Genomic DNA, 25215 nt, shown 5'->3' with positions numbered 1-25215 from the left:
GAGAATACAGTTACTGTGTCTCTACTGCATTCTCTCCCTCTCCTTCTGTGTGTGTGTGTGTGTGTGTGTGTGTGTGTGTGTGTGTGTGTGTGTGTGTGTGTGTGTGTGTGTGTGTGTGTGTGTGTGTGTGTGTGTGTGTGAGAGAGAGAGAGAGAGAATACAGTTACTGTGTCTCTACTGCATTCTCTCCCTCTCCTTCTGTGTGTGTGTGTGTGTGTGTGTGTGTGTGTGTGTGTGTGTGTGTGTGTGTGTGTGTGTGTGTGTGTGTGTGTGTGTGTGTGTGTGTGTGTGTGTGAGAGAGAGAGAGAGAATACAGTTACTGTGTCTCTACTGCATTCTCTCCCTCTCCTTCTGTGTGTGTGTGTGTGTGTGTGTGTGTGTGTGTGTGTGTGTGTGTGTGTGTGTGTGTGTGTGAGAGAGAGAGAATACAGTTACTGTGTCTCTACTGCATTCTCTCCCTCTCCTTCTGTGTGTGTGTGTGTGTGTGAGAGAGAGAGAATACAGTTACTGTGTCTCTACTGCATTCTCTCCCTCTCCTTCTGTGTGTGTGTGTGTGTGTGTGTGTGTGTGTGTGTGTGTGTGTGTGTGTGTGTGTGTGTGAGAGAGAGAGAGAATACAGTTACTGTGTCTCTACTGCATTCTCTCCCTCTCCTTCTGTGTGTGTGTGTGTGTGTGTGTGTGTGTGTGTGTGTGTGTGTGAGAGAGAGAGAATACAGTTACTGTGTCTCTACTGCATTCTCTCCCTCTCCTTCTGTGGTTTTTATGAGTGTGCATCACCGTCCCAACGGTGCTTTTCTTTGACGCCTGTTTAAACTCAGGATCTATTCCATCTTATAGCCGAGGGCAAATCAAACAGCTTACTGGAACTAGACCTCAAACCTGTACATTCTCTCAATAGAACGCATTCCATTTTTTTTCATTCCGTTTACACCTTGTGTAAAACAGCTTTCTATACACATTTATTTGTGCTATTCCTGCTACTAAAATTGAAAGCGATAACTGAAACTAGCAGCCAAGCACGTGGGTAGAGTTAAACACATAGTCTTCATATTGCTTATCTTGTTTTGTTTGAATTCACAGCAGTATCACAGAGGGACATTTTCATTAGTGTTAGTCTATTCTATGACTGCTCCGTTTCATAACTCTATAGTCTTGTTGGTTAATAATGATGTTAAATCATGTTGTAACAAAGTAAACAGCTTTAATAAAGGTCATAAAAAGCATGTGTTGAAAGCTGTTTAATCAGTGTGTCGTAAGATGGCCGCCGTCCAGTGGTCTGATTAGTGGTTTGGCTGGTCGCTGTTTCACCATTGGCCAAATATCACTCATCACCGCCAGACTGGGACAGGCCCACACGTGCGCGCACACAGGGACGAGTGTGCGCGCTCTCTCACACACCCACACATGTAGTGATGAGAGCAGTGTTACCTTGGTGTGATAATTATTAAAGCCTCGTTCCAGCACCAGTCAGCCTCACCCATCCAACACCTACCTCACCCTCTCCCACCTCACCCAAACACCTCCATACTCACATCAAACTCCTTAAAGACACTTCATACATGCAAACCTCCAGTGCGCATACCAAACAAAGTTAACCCCAAAATCACAACCCAGTCCAACCCCAACACACCCCTAACCACAACCAGAATCCCCATCCCTTGCCCTCTGCAGCCCAGGCACCACAGCGATGACAGAAGAGAGGAGGCAGCGACAGAGCATGCAGATGGAGGTGAAGGAGGAGGGAAGGATGGTGGGAGGGATAGAGGAGTGGGTGGATTATGCCGTAGAGAGGGGAGACTTTACTCCTCAAGATCTCCAATCAACATCTCGTATTCAGGCTTCTCTTCAACAGCCAAACTAACCAGCACACGAACTATGACGTTGGAATAAAAAATAGATTTTCCGGGGCGAGAATGCAGCTCTTGAAATCCGTACCGAAACAATATTCTGCACTTTGTTAGACAGATCCACTTACAGCTACTTCTGGACACAGTGCTGTAACTGGGGAAAGGACAGGGAATGAAGAAGCCGATTGGTTAAGCGTGAAGCAACAGCTAATCAACAAACTCCCCTACAAACATCCCTCTAACTCTCCACCCAAAAACTCTGTCTCCATCCCCTTGCAGACTAACCACCCCTATAGCCTTTGGGTGCAATCGCAAATTCACTCTGGCTATCTACTCTGGCTATCTACTCTGGCTATCTACTCTGGCTATCTACTCTGGCTATCTACTCTGGCTATCTACTCTGGCTATCTACTCTGGCTATCTACTCTGGCTATCTACTCTGGCTATCTACTCTGGCTATCTACTCTGGCTATCTACTCCGGCTATCTACTCCGGCTATCTACTCCGGCTATCTACTCCGGCTATCTACTCTGGCTATCTACTCCAATTTCAGAGGACTCATCTGAGTGTGCCAGAGTGCAGAATTACTGATGAATTTAAGAACGTGCAACACCCGTTGAATATGGCCAGGGTCAGTAAACGTCTGCACATTTTTTAAACGAAATTGTTGCCAGCACAGTTACAGTCACATTTCAACAGGTGCAGCATGGACCACCACCTGAACTATCATGTCCATTCTACCCATTATTGTTCTGTCTCTAGACTCTACATCCTGGTCATGTTCTATCACCCTTTCAGGGACCAGGATACAATACGTGCTACGGGATACGATTCGTACTAATGCGCTGGAAGCGGAGAGGGACTGGGAAGTACTTACGACTGACAGGCGAAGGCCATGCCACAGATAGGGAGGCAGCGAAGGATGCCGTCCCAGCGCACCATACTGACCCGCCCCAGCCACAAGCCACTGAGCAGCCCACGTTTGAATGAAAACAGCACCATCTGAGGGAGGGAGGGAGAGCAGGGGGAGTTACGGCATTAACCAAAAGAGGAAGAGGAGAGAAGCTCCTGTCTGATCACGAGTGAAAGAATGAAAAGGGGAGGAACTGGAGAAAATGAATTTGAACAAAATAAAAGCATTAGACAGAAGACATGCTGATAAAAACTGCTCTAATAATGCTGTGCCGATGTCAGCATCATCCTCTCTGTGACATTTACACAAGCCCAATGCCCAGTAGTACGGGCTGCACGATTCATTTCATTTTAAATCGGGATTGACATGCGCAATATCCATATGACAAGAGGCTGCGATATTACCAAACAGCTTTCCACTTCGCTTCTTAATATAAATACAAGTTTTCTATATTATACTGTTTGTTTGTGTAACTTGCTTTTTGAAAAACACTAGTTAGTTGGTCTTAGAAATCTGCAAATATGACTAAAGAATTTATGTTCGTCCCTAATGCTTGGGCTCCCGAGTGGCGCAGCGGTCTAAGGCACTGCATCTCAGTGCAAGAGGCGTCACTACAGTCCCTGGTTCGAATCCAGGCTGTATCACATCCGGCCGTGATTGGGAGTCCCATAGGGCGGCGCGCAATTGGCCCAGTGTCATCCGGGTTTGGCCATCATTGTAAATAAGATTTATTTCTTAGCTGACTTGCCAAGTTAAAAAAAAGGATGCTAAATCCACTGAGATAGGGCAAACTTCTCCTCTACTACAGGCCGATACCAGTGGTGGAATATACCAACATTGTTTGTGCAACAGCTTGTTCTTCATCAGATAGAAAAAGGAGAAGAACATTGTCAAATCGTTGTCTGAATGTACCCATGTACACAGAGTACACAAACATTAAGACCATCTCCCTACTGTTGCGTTCCGCAGGGATGCTGGCCCATGGTGACTCCAACGCTTCCCTCAGTTGTCAAGTTGGCTGGATGTCCTTTGGGTGGTGGACCATTCTTGATACACACGAGAAACTGTTGAGCGTGAAAAACTCAGCAGCGTTGCAGTTCTTGACACAAATCAGTGTGCCGGACACCTACTACCATACCCCGTTCAAAGGCACTTTAATCTTTTGTCTTGCCCATTCACCCTCTGAATGACACACATACACAATCCATGTCTCAATTGTCTCAAGGCTTAAAAATCCTTCTTTAAACTGTCTCCTCCCCTTCATCTACACTGATTGAAGTGGATTTAACAAGTAACATCAATTAGGGATCATAGCTTTCACCTGTATTCACCTGGTCAGTCTCATGGAAAGAGCATAATGTTTTGTACACTCAGTGTATATACATCTAATAAGGGTCACATGGGAAACACTGACCAACCATTCGGTTCCTACTCTGTCACAATCATCTCCTCCCTTACTTTTTCCCATTCGCTGTCATGCCAAACCGTATTCCAACCACAAAATTAGAATGATCATTCTATTTATATGATTCCAACAGTTTACCCAAATCGCAATTCGATTTTTTTGCTCATATCGTGCAGCCCTAAAAACTATAACGCAGAATGTAAAGACTGATCAAGAAATGAAATATGTATTTCTGAGGGGCAGATGTTTTGATCGGTAAGGCATTTACGGTGTGTAGCGCTTCCCATATCCAGCTCCAGAGGACCAGAGAGAGATCCTCCACATCAGAAGATGGTAGTTGAGGGGGGCAAAGGTTGAGCAACAACTGTAAACCCCATTGCCTCCAAACCATAGACACCAGAAACACAAACAACCTAAAGAGTAACTTTGAAGAGGGGACAGGAAATGGAAATGCGAGGACTGGAGATTAAGAGGGAGGAGGCTATTAGTGGGTGAGAGTTGTATTTCGTCCCCTTAGCGTTGGAGTTGATACCTTCCCCCAGGTCGGAGTTCAAGGGTCGTTTCCATGGTTACTTACGGGTGACAGCAGAAGGTGGTGGCGATAATGGGCAGGCACTGTATGACGCCCCTGACCCGCCACAGATGCACACGCTCGAACCAGGAGCCTGAGATCAGGCCGTAACGCAGAGAAGACATGACTATCTACAGCAGCCAGCCAGACAGCAGTCAGCAGCAACATAAGAGAGGAAGGTAGAGAGAAACAGTCGCAGAGAGGAAGGTAGAGAGAAACAGTCACAGAGAGGAAGGTAGAGGGAAACAGTCGCAGAGAGGAAGGTAGAGGGAAACAGTCGCAGAGAGGAAGGTAGAGGGAAACAGTCGCAGAGAGGAAGGTAGAGGGAAACAGTCGCAGAGAGGAAGGTAGAGAGAAACAGTCGCAGAGAGGAAGGTAGAGAGAAACAGTCGCAGAGAGGAAGGTAGAGAGAAACAGTCGCAGAGAGGAAGGTAGAGAGAAACAGTCGCAGAGAGGAAGGTAGAGAGAAACAGTCGCAGAGAGGAAGGTAGAGAGAAACAGTCGCAGAGAGGAAGGTAGAGAGAAACAGTCGCAGAGAGGAAGGTAGAGAGAAACAGTCGCAGAGAGGAAGGTAGAGAGAAACAGTCGCAGAGAGGAAGGTAGAGAGAAACAGTCGCAGAGAGGAAGGTAGAGAGAAACAGTCGCAGAGAGGAAGGTAGAGAGAAACAGTCGCAGAGAGGAAGGTAGAGAGAAACAGTCGCAGAGAGGAAGGTAGAGAGAAACAGTCGCAGAGAGGAAGGTAGAGAGAAACAGTCGCAGAGAGGAAGGTAGAGGGAAACAGTCGCAGAGAGGAAGGTAGAGGGAAACAGTCGCAGAGAGGAAGGTAGAGGGAAACAGTCGCAGAGAGGAAGGTAGAGGGAAACAGTCGCAGAGAGGAAGGTAGAGGGAAACAGTCGCAGAGAGGAAGGTAGAGAGAAACAGTCGCAGAGAGGAAGGTAGAGAGAAACAGTCGCAGAGAGGAAGGTAGAGGGAAACAGTCGCAGAGAGGAAGGTAGAGGGAAACAGTCGCAGAGAGGAAGGTAGAGAGAAACAGTCGCAGAGAGGAAGGTAGAGAGAAACAGTCGCAGAGAGGAAGGTAGAGAGAAACAGTCGCAGAGAGGAAGGTAGAGAGAAACAGTCGCAGAGAGGAAGGTAGAGAGAAACAGTCGCAGAGAGGAAGGTAGAGAGAAACAGTCGCAGAGAGGAAGGTAGAGAGAAACAGTCGCAGAGAGGAAGGTAGAGAGAAACAGTCGCAGAGAGGAAGGTAGAGAGAAACAGTCACAGAGAGGAAGGTAGAGAGAAACAGTCGCAGAGAGGAAGGTAGAGAGAAACAGTCGCAGAGAGGAAGGTAGAGAGAAACAGTCGCAGAGAGGAAGGTAGAGAGAAACAGTCGCAGAGAGGAAGGTAGAGAGAAACAGTCGCAGAGAGGAAGGTAGAGAGAAACAGTCGCAGAGAGGAAGGTAGAGAGAAACAGTCGCAGAGAGGAAGGTAGAGAGAAACAGTCGCAGAGAGGAAGGTAGAGAGAAACAGTCGCAGAGAGGAAGGTAGAGAGAAACAGTCACAGAGAGGAAGGTAGAGAGAAACAGTCACAGAGAGGAAGGTAGAGAGAAACAGTCACAGAGAGGAAGGTAGAGAGAAACAGTCGCAGAGAGGAAGGTAGAGAGAAACAGTCGCAGAGAGGAAGGTAGAGAGAAACAGTCGCAGAGAGGAAGGTAGAGAGAAACAGTCGCAGAGAGGAAGGTAGAGGGAAACAGTCACAGAGAGGAAGGTAGAGAGAAACAGTCACAGAGAGGAAGGTAGAGAGAAACAGTCACAGAGAGGAAGGTAGAGAGAAACAGTCACAGAGAGGAAGGTAGAGAGAAACAGTCGCAGAGAGGAAGGTAGAGAGAAACAGTCACAGAGAGGAAGGTAGAGAGAAACAGTCGCAGAGAGGAAGGTAGAGAGAAACAGTCACAGAGAGGAAGGTAGAGAGAAACAGTCGCAGAGAGGAAGGTAGAGAGAAACAGTCGCAGAGAGGAAGGTAGAGAGAAACAGTCGCAGAGAGGAAGGTAGAGAGAAACAGTCACAGAGAGGAAGGTAGAGAGAAACAGTCACAGAGAGGAAGGTAGAGAGAAACAGTCGCAGAGAGGAAGGTAGAGGGAAACAGTCGCAGAGAGGAAGGTAGAGGGAAACAGTCGCAGAGAGGAAGGTAGAGAGAAACAGTCGCAGAGAGGAAGGTAGAGAGAAACAGTCGCAGAGAGGAAGGTAGAGAGAAACAGTCGCAGAGAGGAAGGTAGAGAGAAACAGTCACAGAGAGGAAGGTAGAGAGAAACAGTCACAGAGAGGAAGGTAGAGAGAAACAGTCGCAGAGAGGAAGGTAGAGAGAAACAGTCACAGAGAGGAAGGTAGAGAGAAACAGTCGCAGAGAGGAAGGTAGAGAGAAACAGTCGCAGAGAGGAAGGTAGAGAGAAACAGTCGCAGAGAGGAAGGTAGAGAGAAACAGTCACAGAGAGGAAGGTAGAGAGAAACAGTCACAGAGAGGAAGGTAGAGAGAAACAGTCGCAGAGAGGAAGGTAGAGAGAAACAGTCACAGAGAGGAAGGTAGAGAGAATTGGAAAGGAGGTGTCGGCAAGGAAGGGAAGGAGTCAGGAACGACAGTGACAGAGAGAAGGAAGGAGGAGAGGAAGGAAGATACATCACAGTTAGAGGGTTAGTGGTCTGGACCAGGTTGGGCGGTGGTCGGGGCCAAGACTGGGACTGGTTCTAATCCCCGACACCACAGTACTCCAACTCACAGTGGTGTTCAGTAGAGATGTCATGGTTTTACTACAGCAGGTTGGGGCAGAGCACAGGATAGCACTATGAGGCTATACTATAATACAGTAACAGTGCTAAAGGCTAACTGTGTAAGCAGTGAAAACACTACAGAAATAGACAGCGACAATAAGATTAACAACAATAACACTCCCAACATCAATTCATTTCACAATAGGGTCAAAGAAAAGGCAAGGGAGTCACACTGTCCACATCCATTATTCTGTCAGTGTGAAACAGGATACGAAAGTTCAAACACATACCATCATCAAGCTTGGTATTAGAAAGAATGAGTCATCTATTGAGTTACATTTCTATTTGCAAAACTCTGAACATTTACCCCATCTGAACAGGACCCTCTTCTACACCAGGCAGTCCTGTACCCCTACCCGTTTCCCGGTGTGGTTTTGGTCTCACCGTGAACATGAAGAAGGTGTAGAACATGAGGGCCATGGCAGAGAAGGACTGGATGGATGACATCAGGTTCCTCTGCAGACTGAGAGGCAGCACGATGAACAGAGACACCACAATCAGCAGCAGCACACGGAAACCAAATGACACCTGCAGAGGGCGGGACACAAGCTCTAACCAATCATATCACACTTACAGTCAGTTCAAACCAATCAGCAAGAGTACATGGAAATGTTCAATTGAATGTTTGCTACGTTGTGGAACGGTTTGTACTGAACGATACGTTTCCCCAAAACTTATTCTACGTTCTTGAATAGACTTTGAGGTATTATTGCTCCTTTTGTTGGGTGTGGCTGGGTGTGGTTGGGTGATGGCGAGGTGTGCCTTGGTGATGGCGAGGTGTGCCTTGGTGATGGCGAGGTGTGGCTGGGTGTGGTTGGGTGATGGCGAGGTGTGCCTTGGTGATGGCGAGGTGTGGTTGGGTGTGGTTGGGTGTGGTTGGGTGTGCCTGGGTGATGGAGGGGTGTACCTGGGTGTGGCTGGGTGTGGCTTGGTGATGGAAAGGTGTGGCTGGGTGTGCCTTGGTGATGGAGGGGTGTGGCTGGGTGTGGCTGGGTGTGCCTTGGTGATGGAGGGGTGTGGCTGGGTGTGCCTTGGTGATGGAAAGGTGTGGCTGGGTGTGCCTTGGTGATGGAAAGGTGTGGCTGGGTGTGCCTTGGTGATGGAAAGGTGTGGCTGGGTGTGGCTGGGTGTGCCTTGGTGATGGAGGGGTGTGGCTGGGTGTGGCTGGGTGTGCCTGGGTGATGGCGAGGTGTGGTTGGGTGTGGCTGGGTGATGGCGAGGTGTGGCTGGGTGTGGTTGGGTGTGGCTGGGTGTGGGTGGGTGTGGTTGGGTGTGGCTGGGTGTGGCGAGGTGTGGCTGGGTGATGGCGAGGTGATGGCGAGGTGTGGCTGGGTGTGGTTGGGTGTGGCTGGGTGATGGCAAGGTGTGGCTGGGTGATGGCAAGGTGTGGCTGGGTGTGGCTGGGTGTGGCTGGGTGTGGCTGGGTGTGGCTGGGTGATGGCGAGGTGTGGTTGGGTGTGGCTGGGTGTGGCTGGGTGTGGCTGGGTGTGGTTGGGTGTGCCTTGGTGGTGGCTGGGTGATGGCGAGGTGTGGCTGGGTGATGGCGAGGTGTGGCTGGGTGATGGCGAGGTGTGGCTGGGTGATGGCGAGGTGTGGCTGGGTGATGGCGAGGTGTGGCTGGGTGATGGCGAGGTGTGGCTGGGTGTGCCTTGGTGATGGAAAGGTGTGCCTTGGTGATGGAAAGGTGTGCCTTGGTGATGGAAAGGTGTGCCTTGGTGATGGAAAGGTGTGCCTTGGTGATGGAAAGGTGTGCCTTGGTGATGGAAAGGTGTGCCTTGGTGATGGAAAGGTGTGCCTTGGTGATGGAAAGGTGTGCCTTGGTGATGGAAAGGTGTGCCTTGGTGATGGAAAGGTGTGCCTTGGTGATGGAAAGGTGTGCCTTGGTGATGGAAAGGTGTGCCTTGGTGATGGAAAGGTGTGCCTTGGTGATGGAAAGGTGTGCCTTGGTGATGGAAAGGTGTGCCTTGGTGATGGAAAGGTGTGCCTTGGTGATGGAAAGGTGTGCCTTGGTGATGGAAAGGTGTGCCTTGGTGATGGAAAGGTGTGCCTTGGTGATGGAAAGGTGTGCCTTGGTGATGGAAAGGTGTGCCTTGGTGATGGAAAGGTGTGCCTTGGTGATGGAAAGGTGTGCCTTGGTGATGGAAAGGTGTGCCTTGGTGATGGAAAGGTGTGCCTTGGTGATGGAAAGGTGTGCCTTGGTGATGGAAAGGTGTGCCTTGGTGATGGAAAGGTGTGCCTTGGTGATGGAAAGGTGTGCCTTGGTGATGGAAAGGTGTGCCTTGGTGATGGAAAGGTGTGCCTTGGTGATGGAAAGGTGTGCCTTGGTGATGGAAAGGTGTGCCTTGGTGATGGAAAGGTGTGCCTTGGTGATGGTGGGGTTTGGTTGGGTGTGCCTTGGTGATGGCTGGGTGATGGCTGGGTGTGGCTGGGTGATGGCGAGGTGTGGTTGGGTGTGGCTGGGTGTGCCTTGGTGGTGGCTGGGTGATGGCTGGGTGATGGCTGGGTGATGGCGAGGTGTGGCTGGGTGATGGCAAGGTGTGGCTGGGTGATGGCGAGGTGTGGCTGGGTGATGGCGAGGTGTGGCTGGGTGATGGCGAGGTGTGGCTGGGTGATGGCTGGGTGTGGCTGGGTGTGGTTGGGTGGCTGGGTGTGGTTGGGTGGCTGGGTGTGGTTGGGTGGCTGGGTGATGGCTGGGTGTGGTTGGGTGATGGCTGGGTGTGGCTGGGTGATGGCAAGGTGTGGCTGGGTAATGGCAAGGTGTGGCTGGGTGATGGCAAGGTGTGGCTGGGTGATGGCAAGGTGTGGCTGGGTGATGGCAAGGTGTGGCTGGGTGATGGCAAGGTGTGGCTGGGTGATGGCGAGGTGTGGCTGGGTGATGGCAAGGTGTGGCTGGGTGATGGCTGGGTGTGGCTGGGTGATGGCAAGGTGTGGCTGGGTGATGGCAAGGTGTGGCTGGGTGATGGCAAGGTGTGGCTGGGTGATGGCAAGGTGTGGCTGGGTGATGGCAAGGTGTGGCTGGGTGATGGCAAGGTGTGGCTGGGTGATGGCTGGGTGTGGCTGAGTGATGGCTGGGCGTGGCCTAAAGTAATGAGTGAAGTACGTAAACGGAAGCGTTCCCCAAGCTACAACCTCCCAGTTTTTCAACTGGTAGTTATGTACAGCACCGTTTCTGTCTAATTGAACAAATCCATTTTTTGGTGCTGAACTTAGCCCTGGGGAGGGTGGGACAGGAAACTAATCAGACCAATCATATCACACGGGCAGTTCTGAGAGTGTACATCCAATCAGAGCATTTATGAATGTTTATGTATTGTTTATGATGACATTCTAATTTATCTATATGCAGGTGATTTATGATGTGCTGTTCATATGTAAACTAGGTTACGGAAAAAGGGATTCTATTCTCTGATTGTATTCTGTAACTCAAAACTCATGACTCCTACCGGTAGGCCCAACAACGGGGCAAAGAAAGTAGAGCCCAGGTCAGCGATGACGACATAGAAGGCAATACATGTCCCCAACATCAGACCTATCATACTGTAGAGAGAAAGAGAGAGAGACAGAGACAGAAAGAGAGACCAGAAGAGAGAGGGGACGAAGTGGGAGAGACATTCAGACAATAGCGAGGCTCTAAAGACACAAGATATACAGTGCATTCAGGAAGTATTCAGACCCCTTGACTTTTTCCACATTTTGTTACAGCCTTATTCAAAAATTGATGGGGAAGAAAAAAAAATTGATCAATCTACAATGACAGGTTCATACATTTTCGCAAATTTATAAAAAGAAAAAAAATGAAATACAATTTTTTTTAATTTTCTTTTTACACAACTTCCAGGGATAAAAAGAAGTGTCGTTTTGTTAGTAAAACTCATTTTTCATATCATAAAAAGGTTCATATACCATGCACAATCGATTTTGTATGTATGTATGTATGTATGTATGTATGTATGTATGTATGTATGTATGTATGTTTGTATGTATTTTGTATGTATGTATTGTATGTATGTATGTTTGTATGTATTTTGTAAACGGAATTACAACCAGAGTGATGACGAACTGGGACCTTTCTCTTGCATTTCAAAGGTGGTGGTAGAAGAAGAAAAAAACGTGTTCTTTTTCTTTGTATTTTCTTCTACCAGATCTAGGCTGTTATATTCTCCTACATTCAATTCACATTTCCACAAACTTCAAAGTGTTTCCTTTCAAATGGTACAAAGAATATGAATATCCTTGCTACAGGCAGTTAGATTTGGGTATGTCATTTAGGCAAAATTGCAAAAAAGGGGGCTATCCCTAAGAACTGTGTTCTTGGGGACCTTCAATACTGCAGAAATCTTTTAGTATCCTACCCCAGTTCTGTGCCTCAACACAATCCTGTCTCAGAGCTCTACGGACAATTCCTAGCGTGTTTAGGAATTGGTTATAGCTTGGTTTTTACTCTGACATGCACTGTCAACTGTGGGACCTTACATTGACAGGTGTGTGCCTTTCCAAATCAATTGAATTTACCACAGGTGGACTCCAATCAAGTTGTAGAAACATCTCAAGGATGATCAATGGAGACAGGATGCACCTGAGCTCAATTTCGAGTCTCATAGCAAAGGGTCTGAACACTTTTGTAAAACTTTTTTTTTTTTAAATAAATTTGCAAAAATGTCTAAAAACATGTTTTTGCTTTTTCATTGTGGGGTATTGTGTGTTGATTGATGAAGAAAAAAAATACATTTAATCAATTATAGAATAAGGCTGTATCGTAACAAAATGTGGGAAACAGGATGCACTGTACATCGCAACTAGTGCTGACCCCATTTAGTCGACTGTTTGAGCAAGGGGAACAGCTACTCCAAGTCTCAGAGCGAGTGACGTCACCGATTGAAACGCTATTAGCGCGCACCCCGCTAACTAGCTAGCCATTTCACATCGGTAACACCAGCCTAATCTCGGGAGTTGATAGGCTTGAAGTCATAAACAGCTCAATGCTTGAAGCATTGCGAAGAGCTGCTGGCAAAACGCACGAAAGTGCTGTTTGAATGAATGCGTGCTGCGAGCCTGCTGCTGCCTTCCACCGCTCAGTCAGACTGCTCTTTCAAATATCAAATCATAGACTTAATTAAAACACACAGAAATACGAGCCTTAGGTCATTAATATGGTCGAATCCGGAAACTATCATTTGGAAAACAAAACGTTTATTCTTTCAGTGAAATACGGAACCGTTCCGTATTTATCTAACGGGTGGCATCCATAAGTTTAAATATTCCTGTTACATTGCACAACCTTCAATGTTATGTCATAATTACGTAAAATTCTGGCAAATTAGTTCGCAACGAGCCAGGCGGCCCAAACTGTTGCATATACCCTGACTCTGCATGCAATGAATGCAAGAGAAGTGACACAATTTCACCTGGTTAATATTGCCTGCTAACCTGGATTTCTTTTAGCTAAATATGCAGGTTTAAAAATATATACTTCTATGTATTGATTTTAAGAAAGGCATTGATGTTTATGGTTAGGTACAGTCGTGCAACGATTGTGCTTTTTTCGCAAATGCGCTTTTGTTAAATCATCCCGTTTGGTGAAGTTGGCTGTCTTTGTTAGGAAGAAATAGTCTTCACACAGTTCGCAACGAGCCAGGCGGCCCAGACTGCTGCATATACCCTGACTCTGTTGCAAGAGAAGTGACACAATTTCCCTAGTTAAAAGAAATTCATGTTAGCAGGCAATATTATCGAAATATGCAGGTTTAAAAAATATATACTTGTGTATTGATTTTAAGAAAGGCATTGATGTTTATGGTTAGGTACACATTGGTGCAACGACAGTCATTTTTCGCGAATGTGCACCGCATCGATTATATACAACGCAGGACACGCTAGAAAAACTAGTAATATCATCAACCATGTGTAGTTAACTAGTGATTATGATTGATTGATTTGTTTTTTTATAAGATAAGTTTAATGCCAGCTAGCAACTTACCTTGGCTTCTTACTGCATTCGCGTAACAGGCAGGCTCCTCTTGGAGTGCAATGTAAGGCAGGTGGTTAGAGCGTTGGACTGCTTAACCGTAAGGTTGCAAGATTGAATCCCCGAGCTGACAAGGTAAAAATCTGTCGTTCTGCCCCTGAACAAGGCAGTTACCCCACTGTTCCTCGGCCGTCATTGAATATAAGAATGTGTTCTTAACTGACTTGCCTAGTTAAATAAAGGTGTAAAAAAAAGAAAGAATAATAAATAAATAGGCCAAATTGGTGTCCAAAAATAGCGATTTCCGATTGTTGTGAAAACTTGAAATCGGCCCTAATTAATCGGCCATTCTGATTAAATCGGTCGACCTCTAGTAGCAATATTTATAATATATAAATAGAATATATATTACACACACACAACCGTTCAAAAGTTTGGGGTGACTTAGAAATTGATGTACAGGCGTACAGAGGCCCATTATCATGAACCATCGCTCCTGCGTTCCAATGGCACGTTGTGTTAGCTAATCATCATTTTAAAAAGGCTAATTGATCATTAGAACATCCATGGGAATGGCCAGAAATCCATGGGAATGGCCAGAAAAACCATGGACACGACTACATGTGGACTACGCTGGACCTTTCCTAGGAAAAATGTTCCTTGTGCTGATTGATTCTCATTCAAAGTGGATGGATGTTACCCCATGAACACGTCAACATCGTACGCTACGATTGAGAAGTTAAGACAAAGCTTCAGTGTTATGGGATTGCCTCAAATGTTGGTTAGTGACAATGCTACTTGTTTTACAAGCACGGAATTCACAAGTTTCATGAAACAAAATGGAATTCAACACGTAACGTCGGCCCATTTTCACCCATCTTCAAACAGATTAACAGAACGTGCAGTTCAGACCTTGAAGGAGGGGATGAGGAAGATGCAAGGGCCCAGCATTGAAACAAAGGTGTCAATATTCTTGTTAAGCTACAGGATTACTCCTCAAGCTACGACTGGGTTGTCACCTGCAGAAATGTTGATGTCAAGGAGATTAAGGTCAACCTTGGATCTCATCAGACCAGACCTGGAAATAAAACAAAAGCAATGGAGTCAAAAATGGAATCATGACACCAGAGCCAAAGTCAGAAGTTTCTCACCTGGAGATGATGTCTATACAAGAAACTATGGGTTTGGTCCTAAATGGATTCTAGCTACCATTGAGGATTGCTCAGGACCAGTATCTTATACTGTGATCATCGGAAGGGGACAAAGACTAAGGAGACACGTGGATCAGATCCAAGCTCCAGTTCCATCCGGAGATCTGGATCAATTCTTAAACGAGCAGGACAGGACATTGGAACGTTCCCCAGAGTTGCAGTTGGACAAACTACCTGAGACCAACAATGCTGAACTTCCTGAGACCACCAGTCCGGGACGACCTCCTCCTGTGAAGTCTCCACAAAAGGACTTTGTTTCACCATCAAGGGGTGAAGATCTGGTGGCACCAGCTACACCACCTCTGAGACGCTCTATTAGAGAGAGACGTTCGCCAGACTTTTTCAGATCCTAAAGGAGATCATTTTTGAAAAAATGTAAATAAGAAAATAGCATAGCTCAGAAACGAATTAAAATTGGGTTATTAGCTTTAAAGGGGGGGAATGTAGTAACCTGGTATATTTATGTTTACCAAAAGATGGCAGTATAGACTCAAGACGGGGGTTTGCTTCCCGCTATCCGTAGCTATTTCCTATGTCTGCCTATATAACTATGATTAAGAAAGCTTCAGGTAGTTTAAGCCAGGTGCACAAGAGAATGTAATTCTAAGTTACAATTAATACTAAACCGTACTTAATTCTCATGAGTCGTAACTCTAAGAAGCCTTTAAGGATACTACAGTTAGTGATTAATTTTAGCTATATTTCTGCTTTTTGTGACTGCTATCTTTCGCTGGAAAAATGGCTGTGCTTATTGTGGTTGGTGTGACCTAACATAATCGTTTGTAGTGCTTTCGCTGAAAAGCATATTTGAAATCGGACACTTTGGTGGGATTAACAACAAGACTACCTTTAAAATGGTATAAGAAACATGTTTGTCTGAGGAATTTTAATTATGAGATTTCTGTTGTTTTGAATTTGGCGCCCTGCACTTTCACTGGCTGTTGTCATATTATCCCGTTACCGGGATTGCAGCCATAAGTTTTAACTAGGGAAATTGTGTCACTTCTCTTGCGTTCAATGCAAGCAGTCAGGGTATATGCAGCAGTCTGGGCCGCCTGGCTCGTTGCGAACTGTGTGAAGACCATTTATTCCTAACAAAGACCATAATTAATTTGCCAGAATTGTACATAATTCTGACATAACATTGAAGGTTGTACAATGTAACAGCAATATTTAGACTTAGGGATGCCACCCGTTAAGATAAAATACGGAACGGTTCCGTATTTCACTGAAAGAATGAACGTTTTGATTTCGAAATGAATCTTTCCGGATTTGACCATATTAATGACCTACGGCTTGTATTTCTGTGTGTTATTTTGTTATAATTAAGTCTATGATTTGATAGAGCAGTCTGACTGAGCGGTGGTAGGCAGCAGCAGGCTCGTAAGCATTCATTTAAACAGCACTTTCGTGCGTTTGCCAGCAGCTCTTCGTTGTGCTTCAACCATTGAGCTGTTTATGACTTCAAGCCTATCAACTCCCAAGATTAGGCTGGTTAACCGATGTGAAATGGCTAGCTAGTTAGCGGGGTGCGCGCTAATAGCGTTTCAATCGGTGACGGCACTCGCTCTGAGACCTTGAAGTAGTTGTTCCCCTTGCTCTGCAAGGGCCGCGGCATTTGTGGAGCAATGGATAACGATGCTTCGAGGGTGGCTGTTTTCGATGTGTTCCTGGTTCGAACCCAGGTAGGGACGAGGAGAGTGACGGAAGCTATACTGTTACACTGGCAATACTAAAGTGCCTATAAGAACATCCAATAGTTAAAAGGTATATGAAATACAAATGGTACAGAGATAAATAGTCCTATAATTCCTATAACTACAACCTAAAACTTCTTACCTGGGAATATTGAAGACTCATGTTAAAAGGAACCACCAGCTTTCATATGTTCTCATGTTCTGAGCAAGGAACTTAAACGTTAGCTGTTTTACATGGCACATATTGCACTTTTACTTTCTTCTCCAACACTGTTTTTGCATTATTTAAACCAAATTGAACATGTTTCATTATTTATTTGAGACTAAATTGATTTTATTGATGTATTATATTAAGTTAAAATAAAAGTGTTCATTCAGTATTGTTGTAATTATCATTATTACAAATAGATAAATAATAAATAAAATTGGTCGATTAATCTGTATCTGCTTTTTCGGTATCGGCGTTGAAAAATCATAATCGGTCGACCTATAGTCTCAACGTCAACAGTGAAGAGGCGACTCCGGGATGCTGGCCTTCTAGGCAGAGTTCCTCTGTCCAGTGTCTGTGTTCTTTTGCCCATCTTAATCTTTTATTTTTATTGGCCAGTCTGAGATATGGCTTTTTCTTTGCAACTCTGCCTAGAAGGCCAGCATCCCGGAGTTGCCTCTTCCGTGTTGATGTTGAGACTGGTGTTTTGCGGATAAGTGACTCACTGGTACGCTTATGTTAACAAAGCAACATATCCTAAAAACAGGACAGGTCAAAGTAAAATGGACATTATGGAATGGTCAATCACAACTGTTGTCCAGGATTTTCACACGATTGTCATGATCAGTGGTTTCAAGTTTGTATCAGTACATTTTTGACAAGCTGATCATAGTGAAAAATAAAATACTTCTGCATTTCCCGCTGTGTAAATAGGCTCCTGCTTCAATAGCCAAATTGATTAGTCACAGGAATCAGGACTAATAAAGCCAATGTAATGCTTTTTTTGGTCTTTTCCGGACATCGTTTTTTGGTGTTTTACAAACGATAGGCTTACCACATAGATGGGCATTCATAAAATGACATTTCAGGCAACACTGTAGGCTACACCTCAGTAAACACGAACTGGTGCCTTTTGGACGGCTTTTTTTGGTGCGGTTCCAGACCAGCCTTGATTTCCACATTCACGGACATTGGTTTTTGGTCCGGTCCAGACCAAATCTGGACCAATTATAGACATTCATGTTTGGTTCAGATATTGTCCGATCTGGACCAGCCTTGATTTGGTCCAAACATAGTCTAAAAATTACATTGTTTCAACTTTCATTCAGAACTAAAAATGAGCCTGATTTCAACATCCGGAAACATTTATTTTCAACGTTTGTAAAATAGGTATTTTCAACTTTCATTCAGAACCTAAATTGAACCTAACTTCAACGTCTGGAAAATACATTTCTTAAAACTATTCTAGTTTTACGGGGGATGTCATTTTTTTGGTATCGCCTATGGCGGCAGAACGGTAAAGAACGGCCCTGGCTATAGGTCAGGCCCTATTGTGCCCTATTCGGACTGGATTCGTTTTAATGAGGGAGGTTGGGTAATGTCGGGTAAATTTAGAACCAGGAACAGATATAGCCCTTGGTTCATTCCAGACCCGACTGCCCTTGACAAGCACAAAAACATCCTGTGGCGTACTGCATTAGCATCGAATAGCCCCCGTGATATGCAACTTCTCAGGGAAGTTAGGAACCAATATACACAGTCAATTAGGAAAGCTAAGGCTAGCTTTATCAAACAGAAATTTGCATCCTGTAGCACAAACTCAAAAAAGTTATGGGACACTAAAGTCCATGGAGAATAAGAGCACCTCCTCCCAGCTGCACACTGCACTGAGGCTAGGAAACACTGTCACCACCGATAAATCCACGATAATTGAGAATTTTAATAAGCATTTTCTACGGCTGGCCATGCTTTCCACCTGGCTACCACTACCCCGGTCAACAGCCCTGCACCCCCCACAGCCTCCCCCATTTCTCCTTCACCCAAATCCAGATAGCTGATGTTCTGAAAGAGCTGCAAAATCTGTACCCCTACAAATCAGCAGCGCTAGACAATCTGAACCCTCTCTTTCTAAAGTTATCTGCAGAAATAGTTACACCCCCTATTACTAGTCTGTTCAACCTCTTTCGTATCGTCTGAGATTCACAAAGATTGGAAAGCTGCCGCGGTCATCCCCCTCTTCAAAGGGGGAGACACTCGAGACCCAAACTGCTACAGACCTATATCTATCCTACCCTGCTTTTCTAAGGTCTTCAAACGCCAAGTTAACAAACAGATTACCGACCATTTCGAAACCCACCGTACCTTCTCCGCTATGCAATCTGGTTTCCGAGCTGGTCATGGGTGCACCTCAGCCACGCTCAAAGTCCTAAACGATATAATGACCGCCATCGATAAGAGACAATACTGTGCAGCCGTCTTCATCGACCTGGCCAAGGCTTTCGACTCTGTCAATCACCACATTCTTATCAGCAGACTCAACAGTCTTGGTTTCTCCAATGACTGCCTCGCCTGGTTCACCAACTACTTATCTGATGAAGTTCAGTGTGTCAAATCGGAGGATCTGTTGTACGAACCTCTGGCAGTCTATGGGGGTGCCACAGGGTTCAATTCTCGGGCCGACTCTTTACTCTGTATATATCAATGATGTCGCTCTTGCTGCGGGTGACTCTTTGATCCACCTCTACGCAGACAACACCATTCTGTATACATCTGGCTCTTCTTTGGACACTTTCAACAAACCTCCAAACGAGCTTCAACGCCATACAACACTCCATCCGTTGCCTCCAACTGCTCTTAAATGCTAATCAAACTAAATGTATGCTCTTCAACCGATCGCTGCCCGCACCCACCCGCCCGACTAGCATCACTACTCTGGACGGTTCTGACTTAGAATATGTGGACAACTACAAATACCTAGGTGTCTGGTTAGACTGTAAACTCTTCTTGCAGACTCACATTAAGCATCTCCAATCCAAAATGAAATCTAGAATCGGCTTCCTATTTCGCAACAAAGCCTCCTTCACTCATGCTGCCAAACATACCCTCGTAAAACTGCCCATCTTACCGATCCTCGATTTCGGCAATGTCATTTACAAAATAGCCTCCAACACTCTACTCAACAAACTGGATGCAGTCTATCACAGTGCCATCCGTTTTGTCACCAAAGCCCCATATACTACCCACCACTGCGACCTGTACGCTCTCGTTGGCTGGCCCTCGCTTCATACTCGTCGCCAAACCCACTGGCTACAGGTCATCTATAACTCATTGATAGGTAAAGGCCCGCCTTATCTCAGCTCACTGGTCACCATATCAGCACCCACCCGTAGCACGCGCTCCAGCAGGTATATTGCACAGGTCGCCCACAAAGCCAATTCCTCTTTCGGCCGCCTTTCCTTCCAGTTCTCTGCTGCCAATGACTGGAACGAACTGCAAAAATCTCTGAAGCTGGAGACTCATATCTCCCTCACTAACTTTAAGCACCAGCTGTCAGAGCAGCTCACAGATCACTGCACCTGTACATAGCCCATCTGTAAATAGCCCATCCAACTACCTCATCCCCATACTGTATATATTTATCTAGCTCCTTTGCACCCCAGTATCTCTACTTGCACATTAATCACTCCAGTGTTTAATTGCTATATTGTAATTACTTTGCCAGTGTTTAATTGCTATTTTGTAATTACTTTGCCTCCATGGCCTATTTATTGCCTTACCTCCCTCATCTTACCGCATTTGCACACACTGTATATAGACTTTTTCTACTGTATTATTGATTGTATGTTTGTTTATTCCACATGTAACTCTGTGTTGTTGTATGTGTCAAACTGCTTTGCTTTATCTTGGCCAGGTCACAATTGTAAATGAGAACTTGTTCTCAACTAGTGTAACTTTAGTCCGTCCCCTCGACCCGGGCGCGAACCAGGGACCCTCTGCACACATCAACAACAGTCACCCACGAAGCATCGTTACCCATCGCTCCACAAAAGCCGCGGCCCTTGCAGAGCAAGGGGAACCACTACTTCAAGGTTTCAGAGCAAGTGACGTCACCGACTGAAAGGCTGCTAGCGCGCACCACCGCTACCTAGCTAGCCATTTCACATCGGTTACACTAGCCTACCTGGTTATATAAAGCTGAAAGAAAATAAAAATGTAATTATGTGAACGCCCACAAAACACCACATCTGTAACTTTTGTCCAATCCGAATCTGCCATGTCAGTCATTTTTACATGACAGGAGAGTAACAATTCCAACCAGAATAGCCTACTGTTTTTGGGGGAACTCCAAGGTCCTCTGATAATACTAGTCCCTGTGTTTTGAGAGAAATGTCTGAGATTGACAGGTGTTGCTCGCGGTTTGCGCAAGAAAACAGTAACTGATTTGATAAATGGAACTAAGTGCCGCGCATAAGCTATATATGAATGGCCTACATGTAGCCTATCAACTTCACAGTGAATGCTTTAGTTTCTATGTTTTGTGCGTATTAATTGAATATTACCAAATGCATCAGTAAAAAATATTGAGCCTATTAAATGCAACCCTTGCAGTTAAATGCAACCCTTGCAGTTAAATGCAACCCTTGCAGTTAAATGCAACCCTTGCAGTTAAATGCAACCCTTGCAGTTAAATGCAACCCTTGCAGTTCAGTGTGTCAAATCGGGTATTCTAATCCTATCCTATAACAATTCAAATATTATGGCGACACTATAGGAAAGATGTTTTGGTTTAGAAACTTGGGAACCAAGCTGGAGTTATCAGTGTAGCCCCATCACCTGGACATGTTGAAATACTGTATCTTCACGCCTAGAATAAAAACCTCCAGGCTTCCGTCAGAACTGTCAATTTATTGGGAAAAGATTTTAAATTACATGGGGCAGTTTGAATTTCTTTTTATCCAGTCTGACTCGTCCTCTGGAATAACAGACATTCTGGAGTAATAATTACATAACCAATGAGCTCTAGTAATATTAGTCCCATGCAAATAGGTATTTGGTCATATGCATGCGATGCATACAAGTGTCAAGTAAAGACAGCAAGGGTTGAGGAACAAGGGAGTGTTTTTCCTAAACCAATAAGGGATTTCAGTAACAGGTCTTTTCAGTCAGAAATGGCCGTAATTATGTTGCAGCTTCAGCAACACGGACAGCGCGATAAACACTGTTGATGTTATGTGGTGGCCGCTGCAGCAGAGAGGAGAGTCAACGGGTGTTAGTCAGTCACTCGCTGTCTTTTTTTAAATTAATGATTAAAACCCATTGGATGTGTCAATATATGGAAAATACACATTTAAAAATGTAAAGAACAGACGACTCTTGGCTGTCTGTTTTTAGTTAGGGACAGCCCTAATTGCAAAAGCATTGGCTCTCAAAGGAAAGGACACATACCTGGTCTCCACCAGTGTTTTGCCTGGTTTGCCATAGGCATGGAAAGCTAGGCCAGCATAGGTCCTGCGTTTGGTGCTGCTGGCCGTGTAGACCAGAAACATACATGACTGGTGGGTCATCCACGAACAGAAGAACAGCAACAGAGTCCCTAGCACTATCCCACACTAGAGAGAAGCAGAGAGAGGGAGATGTCAAAACTCTCAGCAAGTAAGGCAACTCTGTCATACACATTTCATATTGACAGGTGCATGACGAGAGACTAAAAGGGCAATTCAATACAAAGGTGTTAACATCAGATTTAAAAAATGTATCCACAGCCTGTATATTACACCTGTTAGAGAGCGTGGAAAGGTAAACACGGAACATATGGTGCCTTGTTCACTGTCATATGTCACACCAGTAGGTTATCGTGAGTTCACAAATAAGTTATACACACCGTATAATGAACTAAATCTGCTATAGGAATAATCGTTTGGCCGGTGTGAGATAGCGGTACCTGTTTGAAACAGAAAGGCATGGTCAGCACGCTCACTCCAACGATGCTGTTGACCACGTTCATGATCAAACCCCAGTTTGAAGCCGCCACCGTCATTTTGCACGGTTCGATGTTTTTCACCACCCAAAACCGTTCACCGAACTAGCTAGCTACGTTGAGAAATGACAACGGGAAATCGCTAGCAGTGGCGGCCGTTATTTGGTCCAAGTTGCGATGATGACAGTAGTTGAATCCGGTGACTGCTTTGCTTTTTCCAAAACGTATCCCTCAAGAGTTTGTGATGTGGCGCTTGTAGGCTAGCGAACTTGGAGAAACAACAAAACATCACTGCATCTACCGATCAGATCAGGCAAACTAGATCATTCAGCTAAAATACATGTATGAGACATTTCGATTAAATAAAGTACGTTCATCTCCATGGTGCATGTGCGTTTAAAAGGAAAGTTTGACAACTGAAAGGAAATCGAACTGTTGTTACAAAAACTGGTCAACCGTACGTAGCTACCGTATTAGCTATGTTATCATCGGTGATTCTTCTACTTTGGTCCACTGTGTTAGAAAAATAGCGTTATAAATTTATATCATTCACATAACATTTTATATATTTACCATGAAACAGGCGACTACAAAAGCTTCGAAAATCACTTTTCCTGAATAACTAACCAGGAAGTATGAATCTCGCTCGACAACTCGTGACAAGACAACAATCAAAGTATAACAACTCTGGCTCGTGATACATTTGGAAGGCTTAGATGCCCTCTAGCGGCCAGGCGTGTTACTGCATTTCAAAAGGTTAGTGTCCCAAGATGCAATACATTAATTGCGTTTAAGCAGCCGTGACAACCTGAAAAAAAAAAATCCAGGTTCATGTTACGAATGACTGTCTGGCATTTTTCAGTTAGTGTATAACATTTGAGAAATTACTAATTTGTCACTTGATCATGGTGTATTTTTTTTTCTACTGTGGGTTTGGAGCGAGCGGTCGCATTTGCATTCGCTCTGCAGGTAGTATAACTTTTCATTACATTTCATTATAGTACAACGGTTTAATTTGTCCAACCTTAGCAATTTCTTCTTAACTAGCTACATAGCCGTCTGTGTATCAAAGATAATTGCGTAATTATCGTATTTCGTCGTCTATCGTAGTCCACACTGCTATCTGCCCAGCAGCTAGCAAACGTCCACCGTCTACCGAATAGTAGTATAACTTTTCATTACATTTCATTATAGTACAACGGTCTGATTTTCATTACAGTACAACGGTTTGATTTGTTTGATCTTAGCTAGCTACATAGCCGTCTTTGTATCAAACATAATTGCGTAGTTATTGAGGTTCGCTAGCCAGCTATTTTCGTCCTAACGTAACGCAACGTAGCCAACACTGCTAGCTAGCCAGCTTGCCACCGAATAGCAGCATTGTAGAAACGAGTGCATTACAACGGAACGACTTGATTAGTGTAGTGTTAGCTGGCTACACAGTTGTCTTTGCTATCTTTGATTTGTTTGATCTTAGCTAGCTACTTAGCTGGCTACATAGCCGTCTTTGTATCAAAGATAATTGTGTAGTTATCGAGGTTCGCTGAGGTTCGCTAGCCAGGTATTCTCGTCCTAACGTAACGTAAGGTAGTCAACCCTGCTAGCTAGCCAGCTAGCCACCGATTAGCAGCACTGTAGAAACGATTACATTACAACGGAACGACTTGATTTGTGTAGTGTTAGCTAGCTACATAGTTTTCTTTGCTAGCTTTGTATCTAAGATAATTGTGTAGCTTTGAGTAATTATCGGTTAGCTAGCCAGCTATTTTCGCCTGCCGCGCTGCCGTCCTCCTACCTAGCCAACACTGCTAGCTAACACTGCTAGCTAGCCAACTTCTACCGAATAGCAGCACTGTAGAAACTTACACTACAACGGAACGACTTGATTAGCGTAGTGTTAGCTAGTTGTCTTTGCTGTCCTTGTATCCATGATAATTGTGTAGTTTAGAGAAATTTAGAGAAATTGTCGAGGTCACCTAGCCAGCTTCACTTTCAACAACGCAGCTACTGCTAGCCAGGCTACTTCACCAGCCAGCAGTACTATATCATTTTAGTCAATAAGATCTTTTATTTTATTTATTTTTTGCAACGTAAGCTTAACTTTCTGAACATTCGAGACGTGTAGCCCACTTGTCATTCTAATCTCCTTTGCTTTAGCGTAGCCTCTTCTGTAGCCTGTCAACTATGTGTCTGTCTATCCCTGTTCTCTCCTCTCTGCACAGACCATACAAACGCTTCACACCGCGTGGCCGCGCCCACCCTAACCTGGTGGTCCCAGCCCGCACGACCCACGTGGAGTTCCAGGTCTCCGGTAGCCTCTGGAACTGCCGATCCGCGGCCAACAAGGCAGAGCTCATCTCAGCCTATGCGTCCCTCCAGTCCCTCGACTTCTTGGCACTGACGGAAACATGGCTCACCACAGATAACACTGCTACTCCTACTGCTCTCTCTTCGTCTGCCCACGTGTTCTCGCACACCCCGAGAGCTTCTGGTCAGCGGGGTGGTGGCACCGGGATCCTCATCTCTCCCAAGTGGTCATTCTCTCTTTCTCCCCTTACCCATCTGTCTATCGCCTCCTTTGAATTCCATGCTGTCACAGTTACCAGCCCTTTCAAGCTTAACATCCTTATCATTTATCGCCCTCCAGGTTCCCTTGGAGAGTTCATCAATGAGCTTGATGCCTTGATAAGCTCCTTTCCTGAGGACGGCTCACCTCTCACAGTTCTGGGTGACTTTAACCTCCCCATGTCTACCTTTGACTCATTCCTCTCTGCCTCCTTCTTTCCACTCCTCTCCTCTTTTGACCTCACCCTCTCACCTTCCCCCCCTACTCAC

General features: G+C 45.3%; 1 protein-coding gene across 1 annotated transcript in view; it reads right to left on the bottom strand.

The window, feature by feature from the left end:
* LOC129862752 (putative sodium-coupled neutral amino acid transporter 10) overlaps positions 1-23062 on the bottom strand; it is a 70094-nt gene extending 47032 nt beyond the window's left edge. Inside the window, 6 exon segments of the mRNA XM_055935065.1 lie at positions 2725-2849; positions 7926-8069; positions 10985-11078; positions 21849-22012; positions 22345-22648; positions 22954-23062. Coding sequence (XP_055791040.1) covers positions 2725-2849; positions 7926-8069; positions 10985-11078; positions 21849-22012; positions 22345-22440 — 623 coding nt within the window. The 5' untranslated portion in view covers positions 22441-22648; positions 22954-23062.
* Positions 23063-25215: the final 2153 nt, after the last annotated feature.

The sequence above is a fragment of the Salvelinus fontinalis genome, chromosome 1, assembly GCF_029448725.1.
Source record: "Salvelinus fontinalis isolate EN_2023a chromosome 1, ASM2944872v1, whole genome shotgun sequence".
Classification (NCBI taxonomy): Eukaryota; Metazoa; Chordata; class Actinopteri; order Salmoniformes; family Salmonidae; genus Salvelinus; species Salvelinus fontinalis.
Note: the sequence above shows the minus strand (reverse complement) of the source record. Positions and strands in the feature narration are given on the sequence as shown.